Source organism: Vulpes vulpes, chromosome 9, assembly GCF_048418805.1.
Source record: "Vulpes vulpes isolate BD-2025 chromosome 9, VulVul3, whole genome shotgun sequence".
Taxonomy (NCBI): Eukaryota; Metazoa; Chordata; class Mammalia; order Carnivora; family Canidae; genus Vulpes; species Vulpes vulpes.
Window position 1 is genome coordinate 99,195,507 of NC_132788.1, and position 22,508 is coordinate 99,218,014.

The window sequence follows — 22,508 nt, forward strand, 5'->3', positions numbered from 1 at the left end:
CGGGGCCGACCCGACGTGCACTGCGCGCTGGGGGGCCAATGCTTGCCTCAGATCACAATCGCGAGGCGTGACGGGAGTTGTAGTTCTGGGACGGCCCGGCACGCCTGGGAGACAGCTGGGAGCAAAGGGGCGGTTACGAGAAGAAGTGCCACGTGCCTTCCATGGCTTTGGTTCACGTTCCGCTTTGGGCGGTCTGCATGCTGCGGGTGGCCCTGGCCACCGTCTACTTCCAAGAGGAATTTCTAGACGGAGGTGAAGAGGCGACCCCCTTGGTGGTGGAGTGGGGGTGTAAGCTCACCAGCCCATAGCCCGAGTCCCCACTGGCTCCGATCCACCACCGCGAGGTCCGTGGTGGCGAATCCTTGAAGCTTCGAAGCTTCGAAGGTTCGAAGCCTCGAGCCTCCTTCTCCCCAACCCCCCCCCCCCAACACATACACCCTCCCTGACTCCAATAAGGAGCCTCAGCCCTAACCGGTGTTGTTTTCCCCCATAGAGCACTGGAGGAACCGATGGGTGCAGTCCACCAATGACTCTAAAATTGGTCATTTTAGACTCTCGTCCGGGAAATTTTATGGTCATAAAGAAAAAGATAAAGGTCAGTGCAGGAATGGTGAGAAAATCGAGCTAAGTGCACACACACACACACCACCACCACCACCACTATACCAACCTTTCAAGGTAGGTGTGGCACACTCCTAACACCTCTTACAGCCCGTTCACCACTGGGGACACTAAGGCTTGCATAGGGTCTGGCATTACTTTTCCTCTTTCCTTTCTTTACTTGCCCAACATCAGTTCATTGTATACCAATTGGTCGCATGAGTTTAGAGACCCCAGGTCTTTGACCTGCAAAGGTCAAAGGGGATACTTCTCATTTTTGTTTTCACTTTATGAAGAATAAAATTGTGGTTAAAAGGTGCATAGGTCTTATGGGTACAGAAAGGTTTATATATGTACACTCGGCTCAAGATAGGGAACATTTTCAGAAGTCCCCCTTGTGCACACACCCCCGTCTCCCCAAGTCATCCCGGTGCCAAGGATGACTTCTGTCGTCTTCTCATTCCTGATGGTAAAAGGTGGATAAAGCGCAACTCATTTGCCACCTACTCGCACAGAGCTGGTGAGATAAGAATGATGTTTACATTTTTTTAATTGTTGGAGGAAAGTCAAAAGGGGGATAGTATTTTATGACATGCAGAAATTACATAAAATTCAATAAATATATGAAATGTCAGGGTCCATAAACAAAGTTTTAATGGAACACAGCCATGGCCATTTGTTTACATAGAGCTATGGGTTTTTTTCCTGCCCCAAGGCAGCAAGTTGGGGCAGAGACCATATGGCCCACAAAGTCTAAAATATTTGTTCTCTGACTTTACAAAAAAGGTTTGCAGACCCCTGATTTAGATGGAAAGTTTCACTTTTCACCAACCTCCCACTCAGCCTCTACCTTGGCTATTACTCCAGGGTTGTCTTGATGGCAGCTTCCGGTTTTCTGTTGAATGTACATTGTTTTCTAAGTTACATGTTGACCAAAGAGTTGGTCAAAATTCACCCCATAGTACAAAAATGGAGTGAAATTAACAGATTGTTCCATCAAGCTTGTCCAAGGATGGGGTTTCCACTTAGTCATTTGGGGTTTTCCCTCACAATGTTTTTTCTTCTTCCAATCTGGAATCCCGAGATTCTGTGTTTCATTCACTCCAGCACACATCTACTAAGAGAGCACAAGGGCAAGACACTGGGGATACAAATTAATTTGGCCCCTTTCATTGTAGTCTCCCAGGGCCATTACACAGAAGTGGTAGATGGAAAGATGAATAGAATTTACTCCGACAGAGATGGGAAGTGGTGAGAGATGTTGGGGATGGTTGAGGAGGGTGGTGAGAGAGAGGAAAGTGGTGAATCTTGGCCTTAGGAATTGCCTAGATGGTAAGGTGGTAGAGAAGGGGGTGAACCTATGAATTATATGAGAAAGGAAGAATGGAAGGGGGAGAATGAGAGAGAGATGAGTGTAATAGTGGGTAGTCAGCTATGAGTTCAGGCTTGGACATATTGATAGAAAATGAAAATACCAAGTGCATTTATGATGGATCTCAACATTGGCAGGTATGGGGGCAGGAATGTGGAGCAAGGAAGACTAGATTCTAGTAAGACTGGCTCTATTTTCAAGTCTATCTTCTACTCCAGTTAAAATAAGGATTTGGTACAGAGCCTGGTGGCTACTGAAAAAAGGAGGGTTTAGTCTTGAAGTGAACACCTTAACTTATAAAATATGAGATGATTCATGTGACAACAGGGTGGTATCTTTGTAAAAAGAGGGCAGCTACAGGCCAGTGCATTCCGTGCAGTGAAGTACATTTTTGCAGGTCAGCATTCTGTCCTCCATTCACTGTGGTATATCCGAAGCAACTATTTCAAGATGCAATTTAAAGAAAAGATGTAGGATGCTCTGTTTCTTAATTGAGTTGCTACATAAGCCTTAATGTATATTCCCTCCCTTTGGAAGATGAATTGAAACAAAATTCACTTCTTATCCATAATTAGGTTGCATATTTATCATTTAAAGCTGAAGTGTTTTGGTAATTTGAGACATGACAGTGGTATACCAAGCAAAAAAACAACTGTGTGTGGAAAGTTCTGTGGCAGCAGAGAGGCTGTTAGTGGTATGTCCATCATGTTTTATTGTAAAAATGTGTTTTTAGGCTCTGAATTGACATAAATTATTATTATTGGGGATGGGAGGACCACCATTTAATTCCCTGAGCACAGTGAGGGGGTCCCTGGGTGGCTCAGAGGTTTGGCGCCTGCCTTTGGCCCAGGTGCGATCCTGGAGTCCCGGGATCGAGTCCCACGTCGGGCTCCTGGCATGGAGCCTGCTTCTCCCTCCTCTTGTGTCTCTGCCTCTCTCTCTCTCTCTATGTCTATCATAAGTAAATAAATAAATATTAAAAAAAAGAACTGAGCACAGTGTCATTCCTAATGTTTCATGAGTATTTTTTGTTTAAAGGTCTGCAAACCACTCAAAATGGCCGATTCTATGCCATCTCTGCACGATTCAAACCATTTAGCAATAAAGGGAAGACTCTGGTCATTCAGTATACGGTGAAACATGAGCAGAAGATGGACTGTGGAGGAGGCTACATTAAGCTCTTCCCTGCAGATGTGGATCAGAAGAACCTTAATGGAAAATCCCAGTACTATATTATGTTTGGTGAGTTTAGATAGTACAAAACCACCATTTCTGGTGACTTTGAATCCTTCCACTTCATAGAATCCTCAGACTAAGACTTTACCAAAGTAGTAGTATCGGATATATCCAACCAAAGTTTTTTTTTTTTTTTTAATTTTTATTTATTTATGATAGTCACAGAGAGAGAGAGAGAGAGAGAGAGAGGCAGAGACACAGGCAGAGGGAGAAGCAGGCTCCATATACCGGGAGCCCGATGTGGGATTCGATCCTGGGTCTCCAGGATCGCGCCCCGGGCCAAAGGCAGGCGCCAAACCGCTGCGCCACCCAGGGATCCCCAACCAAAGGTTTTTAAACTAATATAAAAAGACACCTGTGCCATTCTCTTGTACTTTCTTTAAAATATATATATTATATATATATAAAATATATATATTTATATATAAAATATATATATTTATGTATTAGAGAGAGAGTGAGTGGGGGAGAGGGGCAAAGGGAGAGAGGGAATCCTGAAGCAGACTCCCTGTTGAGTGCAGAGCTGGATATGTAACTCGGTCCCAGGATGTGTAACCCTAAGACCATGATCTGAGCCAAAATCAGGAGTTGGCCACTTAACCAACTGAGCCATCCAGGTGCCCCCTATTGTACTTTAAGAAAGTTACTCAACATTAATGTAGCCTCAAGTATTGGAATATATCAGGAGTCAGCAGACCTTGGCCATGGGCCACATCAGCTCACAGCCTGTGTTTGTTATGCCCCATGAGCTGATAATGGTTTTAACATTTTTAATCATTGAAAAAAAATTGAAAGAAAGATAATATTTTTGACACATTTGAAAATGATAGGAAGGCCAAAATGTTTCCTGTCTAGCCCCTGCTGAGCTCTGGAATGCTTTAAATATCTCCTGATAACAGGAGTAATTGATTAAAAGTTGTGCTAGAATTGGGACAGGATCATGTTGGGCCACGGGAACTAGACATAACTGAAGGATGTGGATTCAAAAAGCTTTCAGAATGAAGAGGATTTGGGAAAATGGAATAGGAAGCACCAGGAATCCATCTTCCCACCTAGACAACTATTGTAACAACAGAATCTGATGTAACTGTTTTGGAACTCTGACGTCTGTGGAAGGATTGCATCTTCCAGGGGAAGAATGGAAAGGTTAGTTTTAGTCAGTTAGCTCTTAGCACAGTAAATATGTAACCTCCATTTCAAGTCACTCAGCAGGCAGCTGTGCATGTGCTCCTGGAGCAGTGTACACACAGCTTACAGAGAGGGTGGACAAAAAGGACCCTGTCCTCCAAATATCAAATCTGAGTTCTGATTGCTGATTGCTGCTTCTGATCACAGATGTGCAGACAAAGAGGTGAACAGCAGAGTTTTGTGTGTTATTGAAGTTAAAATGGTATAAATTCAAATTAGAGCATTATAACTTTAGGATGTTAAATGTAATCCCCATGGTGACCACAAAGAAAATATCCATAGAATATACACAAAAGGAAATTAAAAAGGAATTAAACGTTTCCCTGAAAAAAAAAATCAAGTAAAAGCAAAAGACAGCAATGCAGAAATGAAGAACAAAAAGCGGTATGGCGTATAGAAAATAGAGTGACAGGTGAGTCCCTTCTTAGCAGTAATTGCTTTAAATGTAAATGGATTAAACACTCCAGTCAAAAGACAAAGATTGGCAGAACGGATAAAAACACATGATCCACTATATGCTAATCTACAAAAGACTTATATGAGATCCAAAGACACGTGTTGAAAGTGAAAGGAAGTGAAAGGATATTCCAGGCAAATAGCACCCAAAGGAGAGCAGGGTGGTTATACTAATATCAGACAAAATCGACTTTAAAGAAATCAAAAAGGCTATAAGAGACAAAGGACATTATATATTAGTAAAAAGGTCAATATAGCAAGAAGATGCAACAATTATAAACATTTACACATCTAATGAACATCATAAACATGAAACAAAGAATGGTAAAATTGAAGGGAGAAGTGGATAGGGATGATAAATATTAGAGCAGAGATAAATGAAATCATGAATAGAAAAATAACAGAGGAAACCAATAAAAATCATAAAAATCAAAGTTGATTCTCCAAAAAGATCAACAAAATTGACAAAACCTTTAGCTAAATGGGCAAAGAAGACTCAAATTACTGAGACCAGGAATGGGATATTACTTCCAATTTTACAGAAATAAAGAGAATTATAAGACAGTGCTAGGAACAGTTGTACACTCCAAAATTGGATAACCTTGATGAAATAGACAAATTCCTAGAAACACAAACCCCGCCAAGACTCAATCATGAATACACAGAAAATCTGAAGAGAGCTATAAATAGTAAAGAGAGCAGTAAGCGGAACTCTCCAAAGAAAAGTCCTAAATCTGTTGATCTCTCACAAATTCTACCAGATATTTACAGAAGAACCAATACCAATCCTTTTCAAACTTTACCAAAAAAAATGAAGAGGAAGGAACGTGTATTTCCTGACTCATCCTATGAGCTAGCATTATCCTGACACCAAAGCCAGATGCTACAAGAAAACTACAGAACAATGTCTTTGTGAATATTGATGCAAAAATCCTCTACAAAGTGCTAGCAAGAAGAATTCAGCAGCATGTTAAAAAGGATTGTACCCCATGACCAAGTAGTATTTCTTCCTTGTCTGCAAGGATGATTTGAAATATGAAAATCTGGGGCACCTGGGTGGCTCAATGGTTGAGTGTCTGCCTTTGGCTCAGGGTGTGATCACAGGATCGAGGACCCTGCTTCTCTCTCTGCCTATGTCTCTCCCTCTCTCTCTGTGTCTCTCATGAATAAATGAATAAAATCTTAAAAAAAAGAAATATGAAAATCAGTCAATATTATATGATACATCAACAAAATGAAAGAAAAACACATAATCATCATAAATAATCAGAAAAGGCATTTGAAAAATTTAAAATTTTTACCATTTCAAAAACAGCTGACACACTAGGAACAGCAAGAAACTACTTCAACATAATAAAAGCTATCTATGAAAAACTCACAGCAAACCTACTCAGTGGTGAAAGACAAAGCTTTTTCTGTAAGATCAGGAACAAAGGAAGGATGCCCATTCTCACCACTTCTATTCAACATAGTACTGGAAGTCCTAGCCAGACCAATTAGGCAAGAAAAATAAATAAAAGTCATCCAAATTGGAAAGGAAGAAATAAAATTATCTCTATTTGCAAATGACATCTTATACATAGAGGACCATAGGGATTGCACACAAAAAACTATTAGAACTAATGAATGAATTTACTGAAGTAGCAGGATACAAAGTCAACACACACACACATACAAAAAAAAAAAAACAGTTGCATTTCCTGTATATGAACAATGAACAATCTGAAAGGGAAATTGCAAACACAATTCCATTTATAATAGCATCCAAGAGAGTAAAATACTTAGGAATTGAGATGAAAGACTTGTACTGTGATAACTACAAAGTATTGCTGAAGGAAATTAAAGAAGATGTAAATGAAAGGAAACATATCCCATGTTCATGGATTGGAAGACTTAATAATGTTAAGATGTTAACATTAGCCAAAGCAATCTACAGATTCTAAAGCAATATACAGATTCAATCTAATTCCTATTAAAATTCCAGTGACTTTTTTTTTTTGCAGAAATGGAAATACCCATTCTAAAATTCATATGAAATCTCAAGGGAGTCTGAATAGCCAAAATAATCTCAAAAAGGAAGACCAAGGGGCACCTGGATGGCTCAGGTTGGGTGTCTGACTCTTAATTTCAGCTCTGGTCATGATCTCTGGGTCCTGGGATTGAGCCCCGTGTTGGGCTCTGCACTTGGCAAGGAGTCTGCTTCGGGATTCTCCCCCTCCCTTGCCCTCTGCCCCTCCCCCCACTTACACATACACACGCATTCTCTCTCTCTTTCTCTCTCAAATGAATCTTAAAAAAAAAAAAAAAGATGAAAGCTGGAGGACTCAAGTGTCCATCAGTGGATGAATGGATGAACAAATGTAGTGTAGTGTCCATACAAGGGATTATCTTTCACCTTCATAAAGGAGACAAATACTGACACCTGTTACAACATGAATGAAACTTGACGACATTATTCTAAGTGAAATAAGCCAGACACAAACAGACAAATACTACACAACTGTACTTATTTTAGATCCGTGGAGTAGTCAAATTTACAGACATCGAACATAGCATGGTGGTTGCCAGGAGCTGGGGGTCGGGGGGAATGAGAAGTTAGTTTTATGGGTATAGAGTTTCAGTTTTATAAGGTGAAAAGAGTCAGGGGATGGATGTTGGTGATGGTTGTGCAACAGTGTGAATGTATTTGATACAACCAAAGGTACACTTTAAAATGGTTAAGGTGGTAAATGTTATGAGTATTTTACCACAATTTAAAAAGTGAAAAAAAATCTTTTAAGAATGGAGATGTAGTTTTAAAATATCCATTGGCAATTTAAATTTGAGGAATTGTTTTTTTTTTTTAATTCTTTTCTCTCATGATATGGATGTCTTGAAGAAATTTCCTCTGAATTTATCATGATCAGCATCAGGTTTCGGATACCTATTATGCTGTACTTGTGTTTGTATACACCGCTGGTCATAGTGTTATACAGAAGCAGACAGAATAGATATTAGATTATTTATTGGACTTAGATACAATCCTACCCTGTCTTGGAGGGTGAGGTGACTTGTCCAAGGCCACCGCATTACGTAGGTGTAGAGTTTCCGCCAACTGCATAGTTCCCTGCATAGTGAGCCCTGCTCACTTCTCTCTACTCTCCCTTGCCTCCCTTTTACTCTTGAATTTAAAATGTGGAATGGAAAAGGTCTTTATTTTGATTAAAAAGGAAATTAAAATGACTTGGTTTGGGTTGTTATTATTCTCTTAAAATAGGATGACAGATATATCTGGCAAAAAAAAAAAATATATATATATATATATATATATATATTACCTGTTGAACCAGAGATGATTTCACAAATATTTGATTTAGTTAGGTTTGGTGAACAAAATCACCAAATATGAGCCAGAATCCCCATCTTTTAAATATACATAGCATATTTGCTGCATCTGAATTGTGAAACCGCATACTTTGGAGGGAAAAAAAAGTGAATTACCTGTATTATATTTGCTCTTGACTCAGTTACATTTAACTTAAACCCACCGTGTCACTGTTAGAACACTTCCCTGTGATGCCTCAGCTCTCCCCCTTGGTAGGAGAGCAGCTTGCTGAGGCTTGTGATGGGGAAGAGAGTATATTTTATGGGGCCATTGCCATGGGCCTTACAAATGCAATCTTAGATTACGTTTAAAATCCTAGGAGGAGCACCTGGGTGGCTCAGTGGTTGAGCGGCTCCCTTTGGCTTATGTCGAGATTCCTGGGTCCTGGGATGGAGTCCTATATCAGGGTCCCCACAGGGAGCCTTGCCTCTCTGTGCCTCTCATGAATAAATAAATAAAACCTTAAAAAAAAAAAAAAACCTAGGAAACTGGTAACACAGCTCTATTTTGCAAATAACAAAAGAAAAAACTGAGGCTCACAAAGATTAAACTTTCTTGCCCAAAGGCAGGTCAGCCTGTTTAGAGCCCTTCTGTCTGCCCCATTTCCTCATAAAAATACATGATGTGCATAAATATTTGATGATCGCTGTTAACAAAAAATGTCCAGATTTTCTGGTCATGTCTGGACATGTTGTGAAGCTTAATTTAATATTTAAAGCATGTAGGTGCTTAGAAATAGGGAAATTCTGACCAATATTGCAGGAAAAATTTCATAGTTTAATCCCCAGGTAGTAGACTTTCATACAAATAGTTCACATACCATAGCTTTTGTTTTAAAAATTGAACTGGAATGTTTTCCAGTGATAAGAAAAAAAAAAAGGAAATTACATAAACAAGCATCCTCTGAGAGTTCTGGGAGGTAGACATGGTGTTCTTTGTCGGTCCCTCAGGATGCTACTTCCAAGTTCAATGTCACATCCACTCTGGCAAATTGATAATATCCTTTAAGTAATTATGTGCAGCCTGGATCTCTCTAATTCGGAAGGTTCATCACTGCAAGTTCTAGAAAAAAAATCGCAGTCATCTGCCTGTGTTTACACAGCCTTACAGAATCCCCAGGGGCCAGTGCTGGCACGGGTCAGTTGTGGTGGAATTTGATTTGAAACAGAAAGACACTCGGATGCTCTAGTACATTCCTATTGCTTAAAGTCAATAAAGCAGCGGCGGGGTAATTCCAAACATCCTCGGGAGGTCTGACAAATTTTCCAGATCCCTCTTGCAAACCTTGTTTTGTATATTCAGAAATCCTTAATCTGAATGTGTGTGTGTGTGTGTGTGTGTGTGTGTGTGTGTGTGTGTGTGTTTGGAGGGGTGGGGGTGGTCTTGGGACAAAATAATAACAAATAGTGAGCTTTGCCATATTAAATGCTTTACACACATTAGTCCATTTAATTGGCAAAATAGCTTTGGAAGATTAACATCCCCATTTTAGAAAACAGGACACAGGCATCGGGAGCTGGATAGTTGCAAATATGTCTCAGCACAGTGAATGAGAGCTGGAATCCAAGCCAGCTAGTCTGGCTCTGAAGCCCTCACCCGGGCACAGGACACCGCTCAGAGCTTTGGAACCAGCCCAAGCCTCAGGCAGCATGTCAGGGATGCTTCCTAGACTGTTAAATGTTTTTCTTACTCATGTGCTGCCTTACGCTTGAGTCCAAAGTAGCTGCAGTGACCTGAGAAGTAACCTGAATGGAGAAGGGAGTCACTGTATCCACGACAAAGTCTGATTATTCCTGCACACGTAAGCTTCCGTCCTGGGATGTTACTCCAGGGGAACGGTTGGAGGTTTCCTGTGGTGATGCATTAGAGAAGGAAATTGAGAGCAGCTCGTATTTTTTTTTTTTTTTTGTAGGACCCGATATTTGTGGATTTGATATCAGGAAAGTTCATGTTATTTTACATTTCAAGAATCAGTATCACTCAAACAAGAAATCAATCAGGTGTAAGGTAAGCGCTCTCACAGTCAAATCTGTAATTGTGTTAGCTCTTAATGATAACATAATTTAGAGAAAATAGTTTTGATCTTAAAATAATTTGAATTGAACCAGGGATGGATCTTAGCAACACGCCCCTTGCCTCTGGTTTCCAGTTTAGCAGGCTCTTTAGAGACGCATATATACTTTGGTGGCTTGTTTTCTGAAGTTTGTGCCCATCAGGAGGGCAGACTCACTTTTTACTGTGAGCGGTATTATGATTTGCCTTGTAAGGGTTACAACAGTATAGTCTCATTTTGGCTCTATCCATCCTCACTAAGGAATGAAATATTCAGGATGGGAAAAAAATGTCCTGGAGAAATTAATCTTCAAAATACCAAAGCATTTACAAATGGGAGTGTTTCAAAAATGAGAGCATACTTTCTTACCTTCTACCCATGGATCCTGTGAAAATAACACTTTATGCCTTGAGGCCAGCCAGGGCTTCTCCAAAGAGGCAGCTTGCATCAGGTCCTGGGCGCTGGGCCCATGGAAGGGAAATACACTTCCTGATGCACCCTCTCTACTTGACTGTGGCCGCCAGGAAGCAGGGACCTGTCCCCGGGGGCACTCCCAGTGCTCAGAGCTCCTACATGGGAGGCCTCCATGGATCTGGGCAATTCTGGGCAGGAGGCCAAAGTGCAATTCCAGAGCATGTTGACAGCATGAAGGGGAAGTATCCATAACCACCCTTTATTCAGTCCTGACCCAAGCTGGGGGTGTGAGGGGAGGTGAGTCTCCATCAGCAGCATGGTTCTTCTTGGGGTTCCACCCACTGACTTCATGGCTACAAAAGATCATTGGGTCCCCTCTACACGGGAAGGCCTGACATCCCTCCTGTAGGTGTGAGGGAGGGCTCAAAATCCAAGTCTTTCTCCCCTGTCTTAGCATGTACATTTTGCAACTGATTCCCAAGAAATTGTCTAGTTGCGCATCAGGTGTTTGGGAGGAAGCAAGGGTGATACCATGGAGGCTGTGCAGTCCGGCCTGGACCACGCTGGGGAGGTTAGAGCTTGATCAGCTCAGGTCAGCCAACCAATAGCCCTCACCACCCAGAAGGGCACCCTCAGGCTGATGACACTCTCAGATGTGTGCTATTTCTGCAACCTGTTAGAAAAATAAAATACTTCTATTGAAGGAGCACTGACAGCAGGGAGTCTTCCCAAGTAAGGAGCAGCTATCTCCGGGGAGGGGCTTCTTTTCATTCTGTGACGGGGGTCTCTTTTCATTCTGTGATGCCATGAAGGAATGGCTGAGAACCTCCCCTGCAGGTCAGCCCTCAAGGGTCTTCAAGGAGAGGGTCAGATCTGCATGTTAGAAAAATACCTCAGGTGTTCTGGGGACAAGGGGCGGAGAAACATGGTGATCAGTAGGCAGAGAGAAATGTGAGATTGTTAGGCCAAGGCTTCAGTGGGATGCAGAACAGGGGAACGTTTTGACAGATAATTCAGGGGTGGGACCCAGAGGACTTCACAATGTTTGCAATGTGAGTACTGGGGATGTGGACATTAAGTCTCAGCAGCATTGCTGCTAATCAGCCGGAAAAGCAAAGGCCAGTAAGGGGGCCAGGGCACACTTGGGATTTGTGTCTAGAACTGTTGGTTGTGAAATCCTGGCAGGCATCCCGGTAGAGGTGTCCAGTAAGTTGTTGGAAACTGTGGTCTGAAGCTCAGGCCAATGGTTGAGATTAAAGATCCTGGCTTGGAGCCGTTGTATATGTGCAGGGGTGGATGTTCTCTCTCAGGAGGCTCTGCACCTGTGGATTTCTGTGGTTAAGTCCTGGAAGGTCCTAACAACCCGGACAATGAGGCCAAAGTCTAAATTAGGAAAGGTGCGTGGAGACCAAGACGGGCAGGGATCAGGGAGTGAGCGTTGGAAGAAGTGTGTACTCAGCTGTCACAGCGAACTACAGAGGTTGAGAGGGACACAGAACAGACAGAGCCATTTGGCCATGGCGTGGACAGCAGTGGCCTATCCCACAAGGCAGAGCAGAGACGTACTGCAGGAACTTTGACCTTTGGCTCTTAGCAGAGGGAGGATAATCCTGACAAAACCTTTAAGATGCTGAGGCCATGGCTTCCAAACCTGAGCAGCATCAGCATCTCTGGAGGGTCTGTGAAAGAGACTGGAGGGTCCGCCCAGGGGCAGATACAGCAGGTCATGCTGACCTGGTGACGGACATTCCCCAGGCATCCCCAGTGACCCCCATGCTGTCCCAGCCCCACTTCGAGAACTGGCTGCTGCTGGAGCATGATGCAGGAGTCCCCTCTGCTGCTGAACGCTTCCCTTGGGTCTGGTCTGGGGCTTTACGACCAAGACAGGCACTGGGCCTGCCCTCGCAGAGCTTAAATTGTTGGACAGCTCAGAGCATTAGAAAGTTCTTCCTTGTATTGAGAAATCGACTGGGCTTCATTTGGTATCTTTCAGAGTACCGAACAGGAAGTTGTTTTCCACATAACTTGTCATAAATCAGAGCAGTGGTCCCTTGGCGTATGCCCACCACCCTGTCGTAACCACCTGTGGGGGGTCTAGCTAGGTAGGAGCCATCATCTACACCAAAGGGGATCATCCACTCAAGTCTGCTTGGCAGTGAGGAAGTTTGGTACAAAGGGGTGATTTCTTCTGTAGGACGCATTTTTTAAAGTCAAGTCAACCCTGTCCCTAGAACCACTCTCCTTGCTATTTGTAACAAGCCTTTGAAGACTTAAACCACATACGTAGACCTGCCCTGAAATGCCAAGATCTCATCGTTATCCTTTCTCCCCTTAAAACATGCAGGTTGATGGTTTTACACATCTCTATGCTCTGATTTTAAGACCCGACCTCACTTATGAAGTGAAGATTGATGGTCAGTCAATTGAATCCGGTGGCATCGAGTATGACTGGAACTTAACATCACTTAAGAAGATGGAGAAGACCTCTGCAGAGTCCAAGGATTGGGAGCAAGTTGAAGATGGCAAATCCCAGGTGTGGATTTTTCCCAAAAAATTCTAGAGAGTGTGCCAGTGAGGTTTGTAAGTACTCAGGTCCTGTGGGATTGTTGTGATGCTAGTAATCAATCATGATGTCAACATTATCACAAAATGTCTTCTCTGGGGGCACCTGGGTGGCTCAGTCAGTTAAGCATCCAACTCTTGATTTCAGCTCAGGTCATGAGCTCATGTTTGTGAGATGGAGCCTCATGTTGGGCTCTACGCTAGGCATGGAGCCTGCTTAAGATTCTCTCTCTCTCTCTCTCTCTCAAAAAAAAAAAAAAAAAAGATTCTCTCTCTCTCTCTCTCTCTCTGCTCCTCTACCCTGGCTCCCAGCTCACACTCTTTCTCTGTTAAAAAAATAATTAGAACTTTTAAAAATCGATCTTTCTAAAAAAAAGTGTCTTCCCCAGAGCATCTGCTGCTGATCACAAAGCTTCACCCAGTGATGTAGAATAGTTTTATAATATTTGAGATGAAAGCAAGTAAATTTTATTTTTTTAACCATTTATTTCTAAAAAGAAAAAGGAAAATGCATCAGCAACCTTTATAAAAATGATTTTTTTATAATTTTGAATTTGAACAAAGTATTTTTTGAGCATCACACTTGTCACTGACAACCAAGAATCCATTACCATAATGGCTACGCATTTGTTTCCTAGGGCTACCGTAACAAAGTACCATGAAGTAGGTGGCTTAAAATGGCAGAAGTGTATTTTCTAACGGTTCTTGAAGGCAGAAGGCAGAAATCTGGGGGTCAGCAGGGTCACACTCCTTCTAAAGGATCCAGGGGATAATCTGTCCTTGTTTCTTCCAGCTTCTGTTGGCTCCAGGAGTTTCTTGGCTGGTAGACATCATTCCCTGCCTCTGCCTCCTCATGGCCTTCTCTTCTTGTGTTCTTTCTGTCTCTTATAAAGATGTTTGCCCTTGGGTTTAGAACCCACTGGATAATCCATAATGACCTGCCTTGAGATCCTTTTCTCATTATAAGCTCGCATTCCAAGATTCTAGATTTAGGATGTGGACAAACCATTCCTGGGAACCACCGCTCAACCCACTGCGAGCTACCTTCTGTCTTGTTTTGTTTTTGTTTTCAGTTTGTGTTTATTGTTGCAACATTTTATTTTGAACATCAAACACCACACCAAACCCATGAGCCATTTATCTTAAGACAATTGTCTTTGCCATAACTAAAAGTACTGGACTATTTTTTTTTTTTTTTTTTAAGATTTAAGAGTGATAGCGAGAGCCGGAGAGAGATAGCATAAGAGGAAGAGGGAGAGAGAATATGAGGCAGACTCCCATGCTGAGTGCAGAGCGTGACACACGGCTCCATCTCACCACCCTGAGATCACGACCTGAGCCAAAACCAAGAGTCAGTCACTTAACAGACTGTGCCACCCAGGCACCACTGGACTGTGTTTACAATTAATTTCGGCAACTTAAAACTGATCGGTGGCACTGTTGACGATCAAATATGCCATCGTGGACAATGTAATCTGTAAAGCAAAAGAGCAAAGTTTCTCCCTCCCTTGCTTACCGTCAAAACAGACCAAAATAGTAGTTTTCACCTGGAAAGAGCACTTACTTTATTTTTTTAAAAGATTTTATTTATTCATGAGAGAGACACACACACACACAGATATAGGCAGAGGGAGAAGCAGGCTCCCTGTGGGGAGCTGATGAGGGACTCGATCCCAGGACCCTGGGATCACAACCTGAGCCAAAGGCAGATGCTCAACCACTGAGCCACTCAGATGCCCCAAGAGCATTTATTTATTTATTTATTTATTTATTTATTTATTTATTTATTTATTTTTTAAGAGCACTTACTTTAAACAAGGCAGAGAATGGCAAAGGAACTGAACCTGCAGCCCTCTGGGTGTGCAGAAGACAAGGTCTTGGGATGAAAGTCCTGGATGCCTGAGTGCCAGCTAGCAGGGCTATGTGTCTCAGGGCCGAACGTCCGCAAGCGGGATCCCTGGTGGAGCCTAATCAACCTTTCAAAAGCTGGCCTCCAGACTGGCTGTGTTTCGTCCATATGTTTGGTTCCGTGTGAGTTCCTCAACAAATTAGTTCACGATGACATTATGATTTAATTGCCCGCAATCATAAGGAGCCAGCGACTCAGATTGAATTGTAACCGTTTCCTGGTCCCAGCACAAGAGTGGTTCATCTGTTTCCAGTTGGGGTAGGGGCCAAAAGCAGTAGGGGAGGTGACCAAATCCTGGGTACCAATCATTGAGAAGTATTACATATCATGGAAAAGCCACAGTCTAAATGCAAAATGTTACTGTTTTTCAGTTATTCTAAAAGAGAAAGTATCTTTATATACAACTTTTATGTGTTTATGTCATGTGAATATTAATCCATAGCACCTTTTCTTCATCCATTTATTCAAATATTTGTTCAGTACCTACTAAGCCACATATATACATAGAGATGTGTATGTGTTATATACATGTGTGTATATATGTGTATTACACGTGTGTATGTGTACATGTACCACACATGTGTATTATATATGTGTATACAGATGTGTTCATGTGTATCATATGCCTGCATATGTGCATATATGTGTACATATGTATCTATATGTGTATAGTGTGACTGTTAATGTATATATAGAGAAGGTCTATATAACATAACTGCTTTTCTCCTGCTACCCCAGATAAGTCTTGGAACATTCCTTGGTGGTCCAGCTTCTCTGGAACATTCCATGTATGAGTGCTATGTAGAAAGACCACCTAACCAGTAGTGACTGTGTGGCCCCTCACTTCTCATTCCTTTTTGGCCCATCTTTTTTTTTTTTTTTTTAGATTTGTTTACTTATTTTAGAGAGAATTTGTGCAAGTGGGAGGGAGGGGAAGAGAGAGAGAGGGAGACAAGCAGATTCTGTGCTGAGCAGGGAGCCCGGCACAGGGCTCAATCCCAGGACCCTGAGATCATGACCTGAGCTGAAGCCAGGAGTCAGCCATTTAACTGACTGAGCCACACAGGCGCCCCTTGTCCCCTCATTTTAATTTCAGCCACTATTTTGAGTTTCGCCCACTGTTGTTCCTCTCACCAGCGTGGGAACGGTAGTGTAATCATGCCAAGGCTTATGGGAAAAATCCTGGCAGTGTGTGGCCCCCTGAGACCCTTGGTGGGACTGGGAACTGAACACTTGGCCCTTTAACCACCAAATTGATTGCGATCAGTGCCATGGACCCGCTCCTGACTCTTGGTAGGCAAGAATTTCTTTTCTCAAATCTGGGAATCAATTTTTTTTCTTACACACATTTAAGGACTGGGAGAAGCATTTTCTGGACGCCAGTGCAAGCAAGCCAAGTGACTGGAATAGTGAGCTGGATGGGGACTGGCAGGCACCCATGCTACAGAAGCCTCCATACCAGGTACATGGCACCTTCTCCCTGGGATGACCCTCCCCGGCCTTGGCCTGCGTCCTTTGGGGCCACCACTTAGAGTTTGTTGTTGCAGGACGGCCTGAAACCAGAGGGTATAGACAAAGACATTTGGCTCCACCAGAAGATGAAAAATACCAACTATTTGACGGAATATGACCTCTCCGAATTTGAGAACATTGGTGCCATTGGACTGGAGCTTTGGCAGGTCATGTGTGTTTTTTTTTTAAAGATTTATTTATTTATTCATTCATGAGAGAGACAGACCGAGGCAGAGACATAGGCAGAGGGAGAAGCAGGCTCCCTGAGGAGTCTGACGCGGGACTCGATCCCAGGACCCCGGGAACACGACTTGAGCCAAAGGCAGATGTTCAACCAATGAGCCAACCAGGTACCCCTGATCATGTGGTTTTAAGTTTGCTGTAGTTTGAGAACTCTGAGCATCGGCCTAAACTCCTTCATTCATATAGCTGGTACTGTGTGCCTGGCGCCCATACCTGGATCTGAGACATACAGTGCAGACAAAACAGACATCCTTTCTGCCCTCTGGGCACTTCCTAGCTGCCTCCCTGCCCCCTGGGAATTCGTCACTCTTCTGTTTGGGTGGTGCTGCCGCTGCTGGCCATGGCCTACTTTGCCCAGTAAGGTTGTCGGGCAGCAGTTGGCAACCATCGTGGAATGCTCGGGTCACTTGGGTGCTCTTCCAAGTCTCCATGCCCAGGTAGCACTGAGGACCAGTTAAATCAGCATGCCCAGGGGTAAGGACAGGCATCAGGAGTTTCTAAAATGTTGTTGGCCATCCCAATATGCAGCTAAGTTTTTTTTTTTAAGATTTTATTTATTTATTTATTTATTTATTTATTTATTTATTTGAGAGAGAGAGAGAAGCATGAACAGGAGGAGGAGGCAGAAGGAGAGGGAGAAGCAGGCTCCCAGCTGAGCAGAGAGCTGCCCGTGGGGCTTGATCCCAGGACTCTGGGATCGTGACCTGAGCTGAAGGTAGATGCTTAACCAACTGAGGCAACCAGTGCCCCAATATGCAGCTAAGTTTCAGAACCAGTACCTGAGAGGGAACAGGACGTTTTAGAAATGGGTTTAAGCAGGTGCTACTGTCAAGGGTCAATCACTGTGACAGCACTGAGCCAAATACAACTGTTTCTTGGTGGAACGCTGCCATATTCCTCCCATCAGTAAGGAAGGCCTCATTTTCATCCACAGGTGAGATCAGGAACCATCTTCGATAACTTCCTAATCACAGATGATGAAGAATATGCTGAGAATTTTGGCAAGGCTACTTGGGGGGAGACAAAGGTACAGTGCACACAATGAACTTTTTGTTCATTATTCATTTATGTCTGTACTTGAGTCTAACATACAGGAAAGGGCTTGATGACTTTTCAATAGTGAACATCCCACCCAGATCAAGATATAGAACATTAGCTGGGTTCCGGGAACCTCCTTGCATCCCCTCCCAACTACCACCCATCCCCAAAGGAACTACCACCACACAACCATTTGACTTCCTTTTGAAATTTGTATAAATGGAGCCATCTGATATTTACTCATCTGGGCAGTGGTGTGAGATTCATATTGTCAAATATGGCAGTAGCTCAGTTTTAGCATGTGAATATTCCAGAAGGTAGGTACCCATTCTCTGTTGATGTGGCTCTGGATTGCTTCCAGCTTGTGGCCTCATGAATAAAGCCATTACCATCATTCATGTGTATGCCCAGGAGAGGACAGGCTGGGTCACAAAATCCCACGCAGCCAAACAGTTTTCAAGGTGTCATCCTATTTTCTGCTTCCTTGTGCGGTAGGGGAGAGTCTCAGTTTACCCACATCTTTGGCTATTGCTTGGTACTATTGTTAGTTGTTGACGAGTCAGATTTCTGAAGTATAATTTACATACTGCAAGACACTTTTTTTTAGTGGAGAGGCCTGTGAGTTTTGGCAAATGAATCCAGTTGTGAAACTACCACCACCAATCTAGATGCAGAAGAGTGTCATCACCCTTAAACTCTCCTTGGGCCCTTTGTAGCCAGACCCTCTCCCACTCCAGGCCCCCTCTGATCTGGTATCTGCCCCTATTGTCTCACCTTTTCAAGAGTGTCCTTAAATGGATGGACCTAGCATGCGGTCTTTTTTGAGCCTACTTCTCAAACGTAATGTGTCTGGGATCCGTCCATGTTGTTGGGGTAGCAGTCAGTAGTTAGTTTCTTTGTATTGCCGAGGGGTTTTTATCTGTTCACCAGCTGGCAGACAATTGGGTTGTTTCCAGTCTTTGACAGATGAAGGAAGCTCTAATAAATATTTGCTTACATTTTGTGTGTGTGTGTGTGTATGTGTGTGCTTTTAGTTCTTTGGGATAAATAGCCAGGAAGAGCTGAGTCCGACAATAGATATTTAACCCCATAAGAAACTGCCAGGCTGTTCCCAGGGGCGCTGTGCTGTTTCCCATCCTCACCGGTGCTGGGGAGTGGGAGTGTCTCTAGGTAGGTAGTAGTAGCTCCAGTTTTCGCTTTAGTTGTGTTACCCTGATGACAAATGAAGGTTGGCACTGTTTTATGGCTTTTGTGGCCATTCAGACATCCTCTTTTGTGAAATGCCTGTGTTTTACTTATTGTTTTAATTGAAGCACAGTTGGCGTACAATATTATATTAGTTTCGGGTGTACAACATAGTGATTCAACATGTATATACATTATGAAATGCTTGCCACCATAACTCGCTACCATCTGTCACCATACAAAGTTATTACAATATCATTGACTATATCCTCTATGCTCCACATGACATCCCCATGACTGACTTATTTTACAACTGGAACTTTATACCTTTCGACCCCCCTTCGCCCATTTCACTCACCTCCTAACCCTGCCTCTGGCAACCATCAATGTGTTCTCTGTTTCTGTAAGTTCATTTTTAAAAAACAATCCATATAAATGAGATCATATGGCATTTGTTTTTCTTTGTCTTACTTATTTCACTTAGCATAATGCTCTCATGGTGTTGCAAATGGCAAGATCTCATTCTTTTTTTATAGCTGAGTAATATTCTACTGTGTGTGTATGTAGACACACATGTACACATACATATTTATCACATTTTCTTCATCTGTCGATGGATAGTTGGGTAGCTCTCGTGTCTTGGCTATTGCAAATAACACTGCCATAAACATGGGGGTGCAGATGTCTTTTTGAGATAGTATTTTCATGTTCTTCAGATAAATAGCCAGAAGTAGAATTACTGGCTTATATGGTATTGCTATTTTTAAATTTGGAGAGGGCGTCATATTGTTTTCTGTAGTGATTGTACCAATATACATTCTCACCAACAGTGTAGGAGGGAACCCTCTTCCCTACATCCTTGGCCAACACTGCTTATGTAGTATTTTCTTTTTGGTACTAGCCACTCTAACAGGTATGAGTTGATAACCCATTGTGGTTTTAATATGCCTTTCCCTGGGATGCTTGGGTGGCTCAGCGGTTTAGCGCCTGCCTTCAGCCCAGGGTGTGATCCTACAGTCCCAGGATCAAGTCCCACATTGGGCTCCCTGCATGGAGCCTGCTTCTCCCTCTACCTATGTCTCTGTCTCTCTCTCTCTCTGTGTCTCTCATGAATAAATAAAAATCTTTTACAAAAATAATATGTCTTTCCCTGACGATGAGTGCTGTTGAGCATCTTTTCCTGTGCCTGTCAGCCTTCTGTATGTATTTTTTGGAAAATGTCCGTTCAGATCCTCTGCCCATTTTTTAATCAGACTTTTTTTTGCTATTAAGTTGTATAAGTTCTTATACCTTGGGTATTAATCCCTTATCAGATATGACTTGCAACTATTTTTCTCCCATTCAGTAGGTTACCTTTTCATTTTGTTGATGGTGAGCCATTTTATTCTCAAATCTGATTTCTGCTGCAAAGCTTTACTAAAGTTCTTCAAGAACAACTGTGGAAACCTTCTTGATGTGCCTGTACCCCTAGCCCTTCTGTTGGTCCCATGTGCCTGAACTTTTTCACTTAGGCTCAGAGGACTCCTTCATTGCCTATCCACTGCTCAGCGTATTGAAGGATGGGGGCCCAGATACTCTGGGAATAGAAAGAAGTGGAGGGGGGTGTATTTATTCCCTGTGACTCTTGCAACAGATTACCACAAACTGGTTGGCTTGAAACAACACAAATGTATCACCTCACAGTTCTGGAAGCCAGAAGTCCAAAATCCAGTATCACTGGGCTAAAATCAAGGCCTTAGCAGGGCAACGCTCCCACCAAAGGCTCTAGGGGAGCATCCTTCTTTCGGTTCTTGCAGCCGCTGGTGGCTCCTGATGCTCCTTGGTTTGTGGCCATGTGGCTCTAATTTCTGCCTCTGTCTTCACATTGGTCTGTTCCTCTTGTATCTTTGTATGTATCAAGTCTCTCTCTGCCTGTATCCCATGAGGACACTGGTGATGGAAGTTAGGGTTTGGGATAATCTTCCCATCTCAACATGCTTAACCTAATCATATTTGCAAAGACCCCTTTCCCAGAGAAGGTCTAGGGATTAGGGCCTGGCATCCTCAGGGTAGGGGGGTGCAGTTCATCCAAGCTGCCCCGGGGCAGTGTGGAGGCTTGCAAGAAGGCAGAGGCAGGCTGAATGTGGACACCCAATCCACTCCCTGGAAACATAACCCCCAGCAGCTAATGTCTCATGTCTCTGTTTCTTTCTCCAAGGGCCCCGAAAGGGAGATGGATGCCATACAGGCCAAGGAGGAAGTGAAGAAGGCCCGTGAGGAAGATGAGCAGGACTTGCTGATGGGCAGGTTTGGTGGGCAAGAAAACATTTTCCAGAGATTTCATAAGAGGGATGAACTTTAGTCATTCCCACCTCAGATAAAGATGACTGGTAAAACCTTGCTTTTACTTTAATCGACATGTAAAAGTGCAAATGTCAACATATGTGGTAATTTGTCCAGTTTTCTTTGAAAACGTTCCTATGCTTCTCAGTGGGGTTGGCCTGGTGTTCCGTCAGCCTCAGCCCTGCGTACCAAGATGTTGTCTCTCGACAAACCTGAGTGCTAGGAGTCAGAGGCCGGTAAGGGTCTGGCCAAAGATACGATGCTCTTTCCTGAGCCCCTAAAATGTTTTATAAATAAAAGTTGGTAAAACATATTTTTAAAAAGGAAAAATGATGCCTTATTTCTTCAGGCTGCAAATTACCAACAGCATATGCTAACCTTTTCCAATATGAAAACTTTACACGTCATTAGTGTAGAAAGGTTTTGCAGGCTTCACCTGTACACTGGTTATTTTGGAAAACCCGGATGTGTGTGCACAGACCTTTGACGTGCCATACAGAAGCCACTGCTTCTTTTCCCTCTGTGACCCACTTCTGTGGCCTTTTGTTCTCTGTAAGACAGAGGAATGAAATTCATTTTCTCAAGTGAAAATAGTAATTACTTCTCACTTCAATTTTTTTGCCTTGATCAAATGATTTGTTTATTATTATTATTATTATTATTATTTTTAAAGATTTTATTTATTCATTCATGGAGACACATAGAAAGAGAGGCAGAGACACAGGCAGAGGGAGAAGCAGGCATCATGCAGACAACCGGACGTGGGACTTGATCCAGGGTCCCCAGGATCACACCCTGGGCTGCAGGCGGCACTAAACCGCTGCGCCACAGGGACCGCCCAGTAATTTGCTTTTTAAAAGTCATGCATGACAGTCTTCTGATTTTTTAAAAAATATTTTATTTATTTATTCATGAAAGACACACACAGAGAGAGAGAAAGAGATAGAGACACAGACGGAGGGAGAAACAGGCCCCATGCAGGGAGCCCGACATGGGACTCCATCCTGGGTCTCCAGGATCACGCCCTGGGCTGAAGGTGGCGCTAAACCGCTGA

At 42.9% G+C, this 22,508-nt stretch overlaps 1 protein-coding gene across 1 annotated transcript; it reads left to right on the plus strand.

Moving 5' to 3' along the window:
- The first annotated feature begins 161 nt into the window (after positions 1–161).
- CALR3 (calreticulin 3) lies at positions 162–21,784 on the plus strand. Its single transcript, XM_025989855.2, has 9 exons — positions 162–252; positions 494–595; positions 3,011–3,214; positions 10,129–10,223; positions 13,028–13,216; positions 16,509–16,616; positions 16,702–16,833; positions 17,844–17,936; positions 21,330–21,784. The coding sequence occupies exons 1-9, from the start codon at positions 162–164 to the stop codon at positions 21,471–21,473; spliced, it is 1,158 nt and encodes a 385-aa protein (XP_025845640.1). The 3' UTR covers positions 21,474–21,784.
- Positions 21,785–22,508: the final 724 nt, after the last annotated feature.

Coding starts and splice junctions, on each gene's coding strand:
- CALR3 (XM_025989855.2), top strand. CDS start 162: ATGGCTTTGGTTCACGTTCCGCTTTGGGCGGTCTGCATGCTGCGGGTG. Junction 13,217..16,508: donor TTGAAGATGGCAAATCCCAG/GTGTGGATTTTT, acceptor CACACATTTAAG/GACTGGGAGAAGCATTTTCT. Junction 17,937..21,329: donor CTACTTGGGGGGAGACAAAG/GTACAGTGCACA, acceptor TCTTTCTCCAAG/GGCCCCGAAAGGGAGATGGA.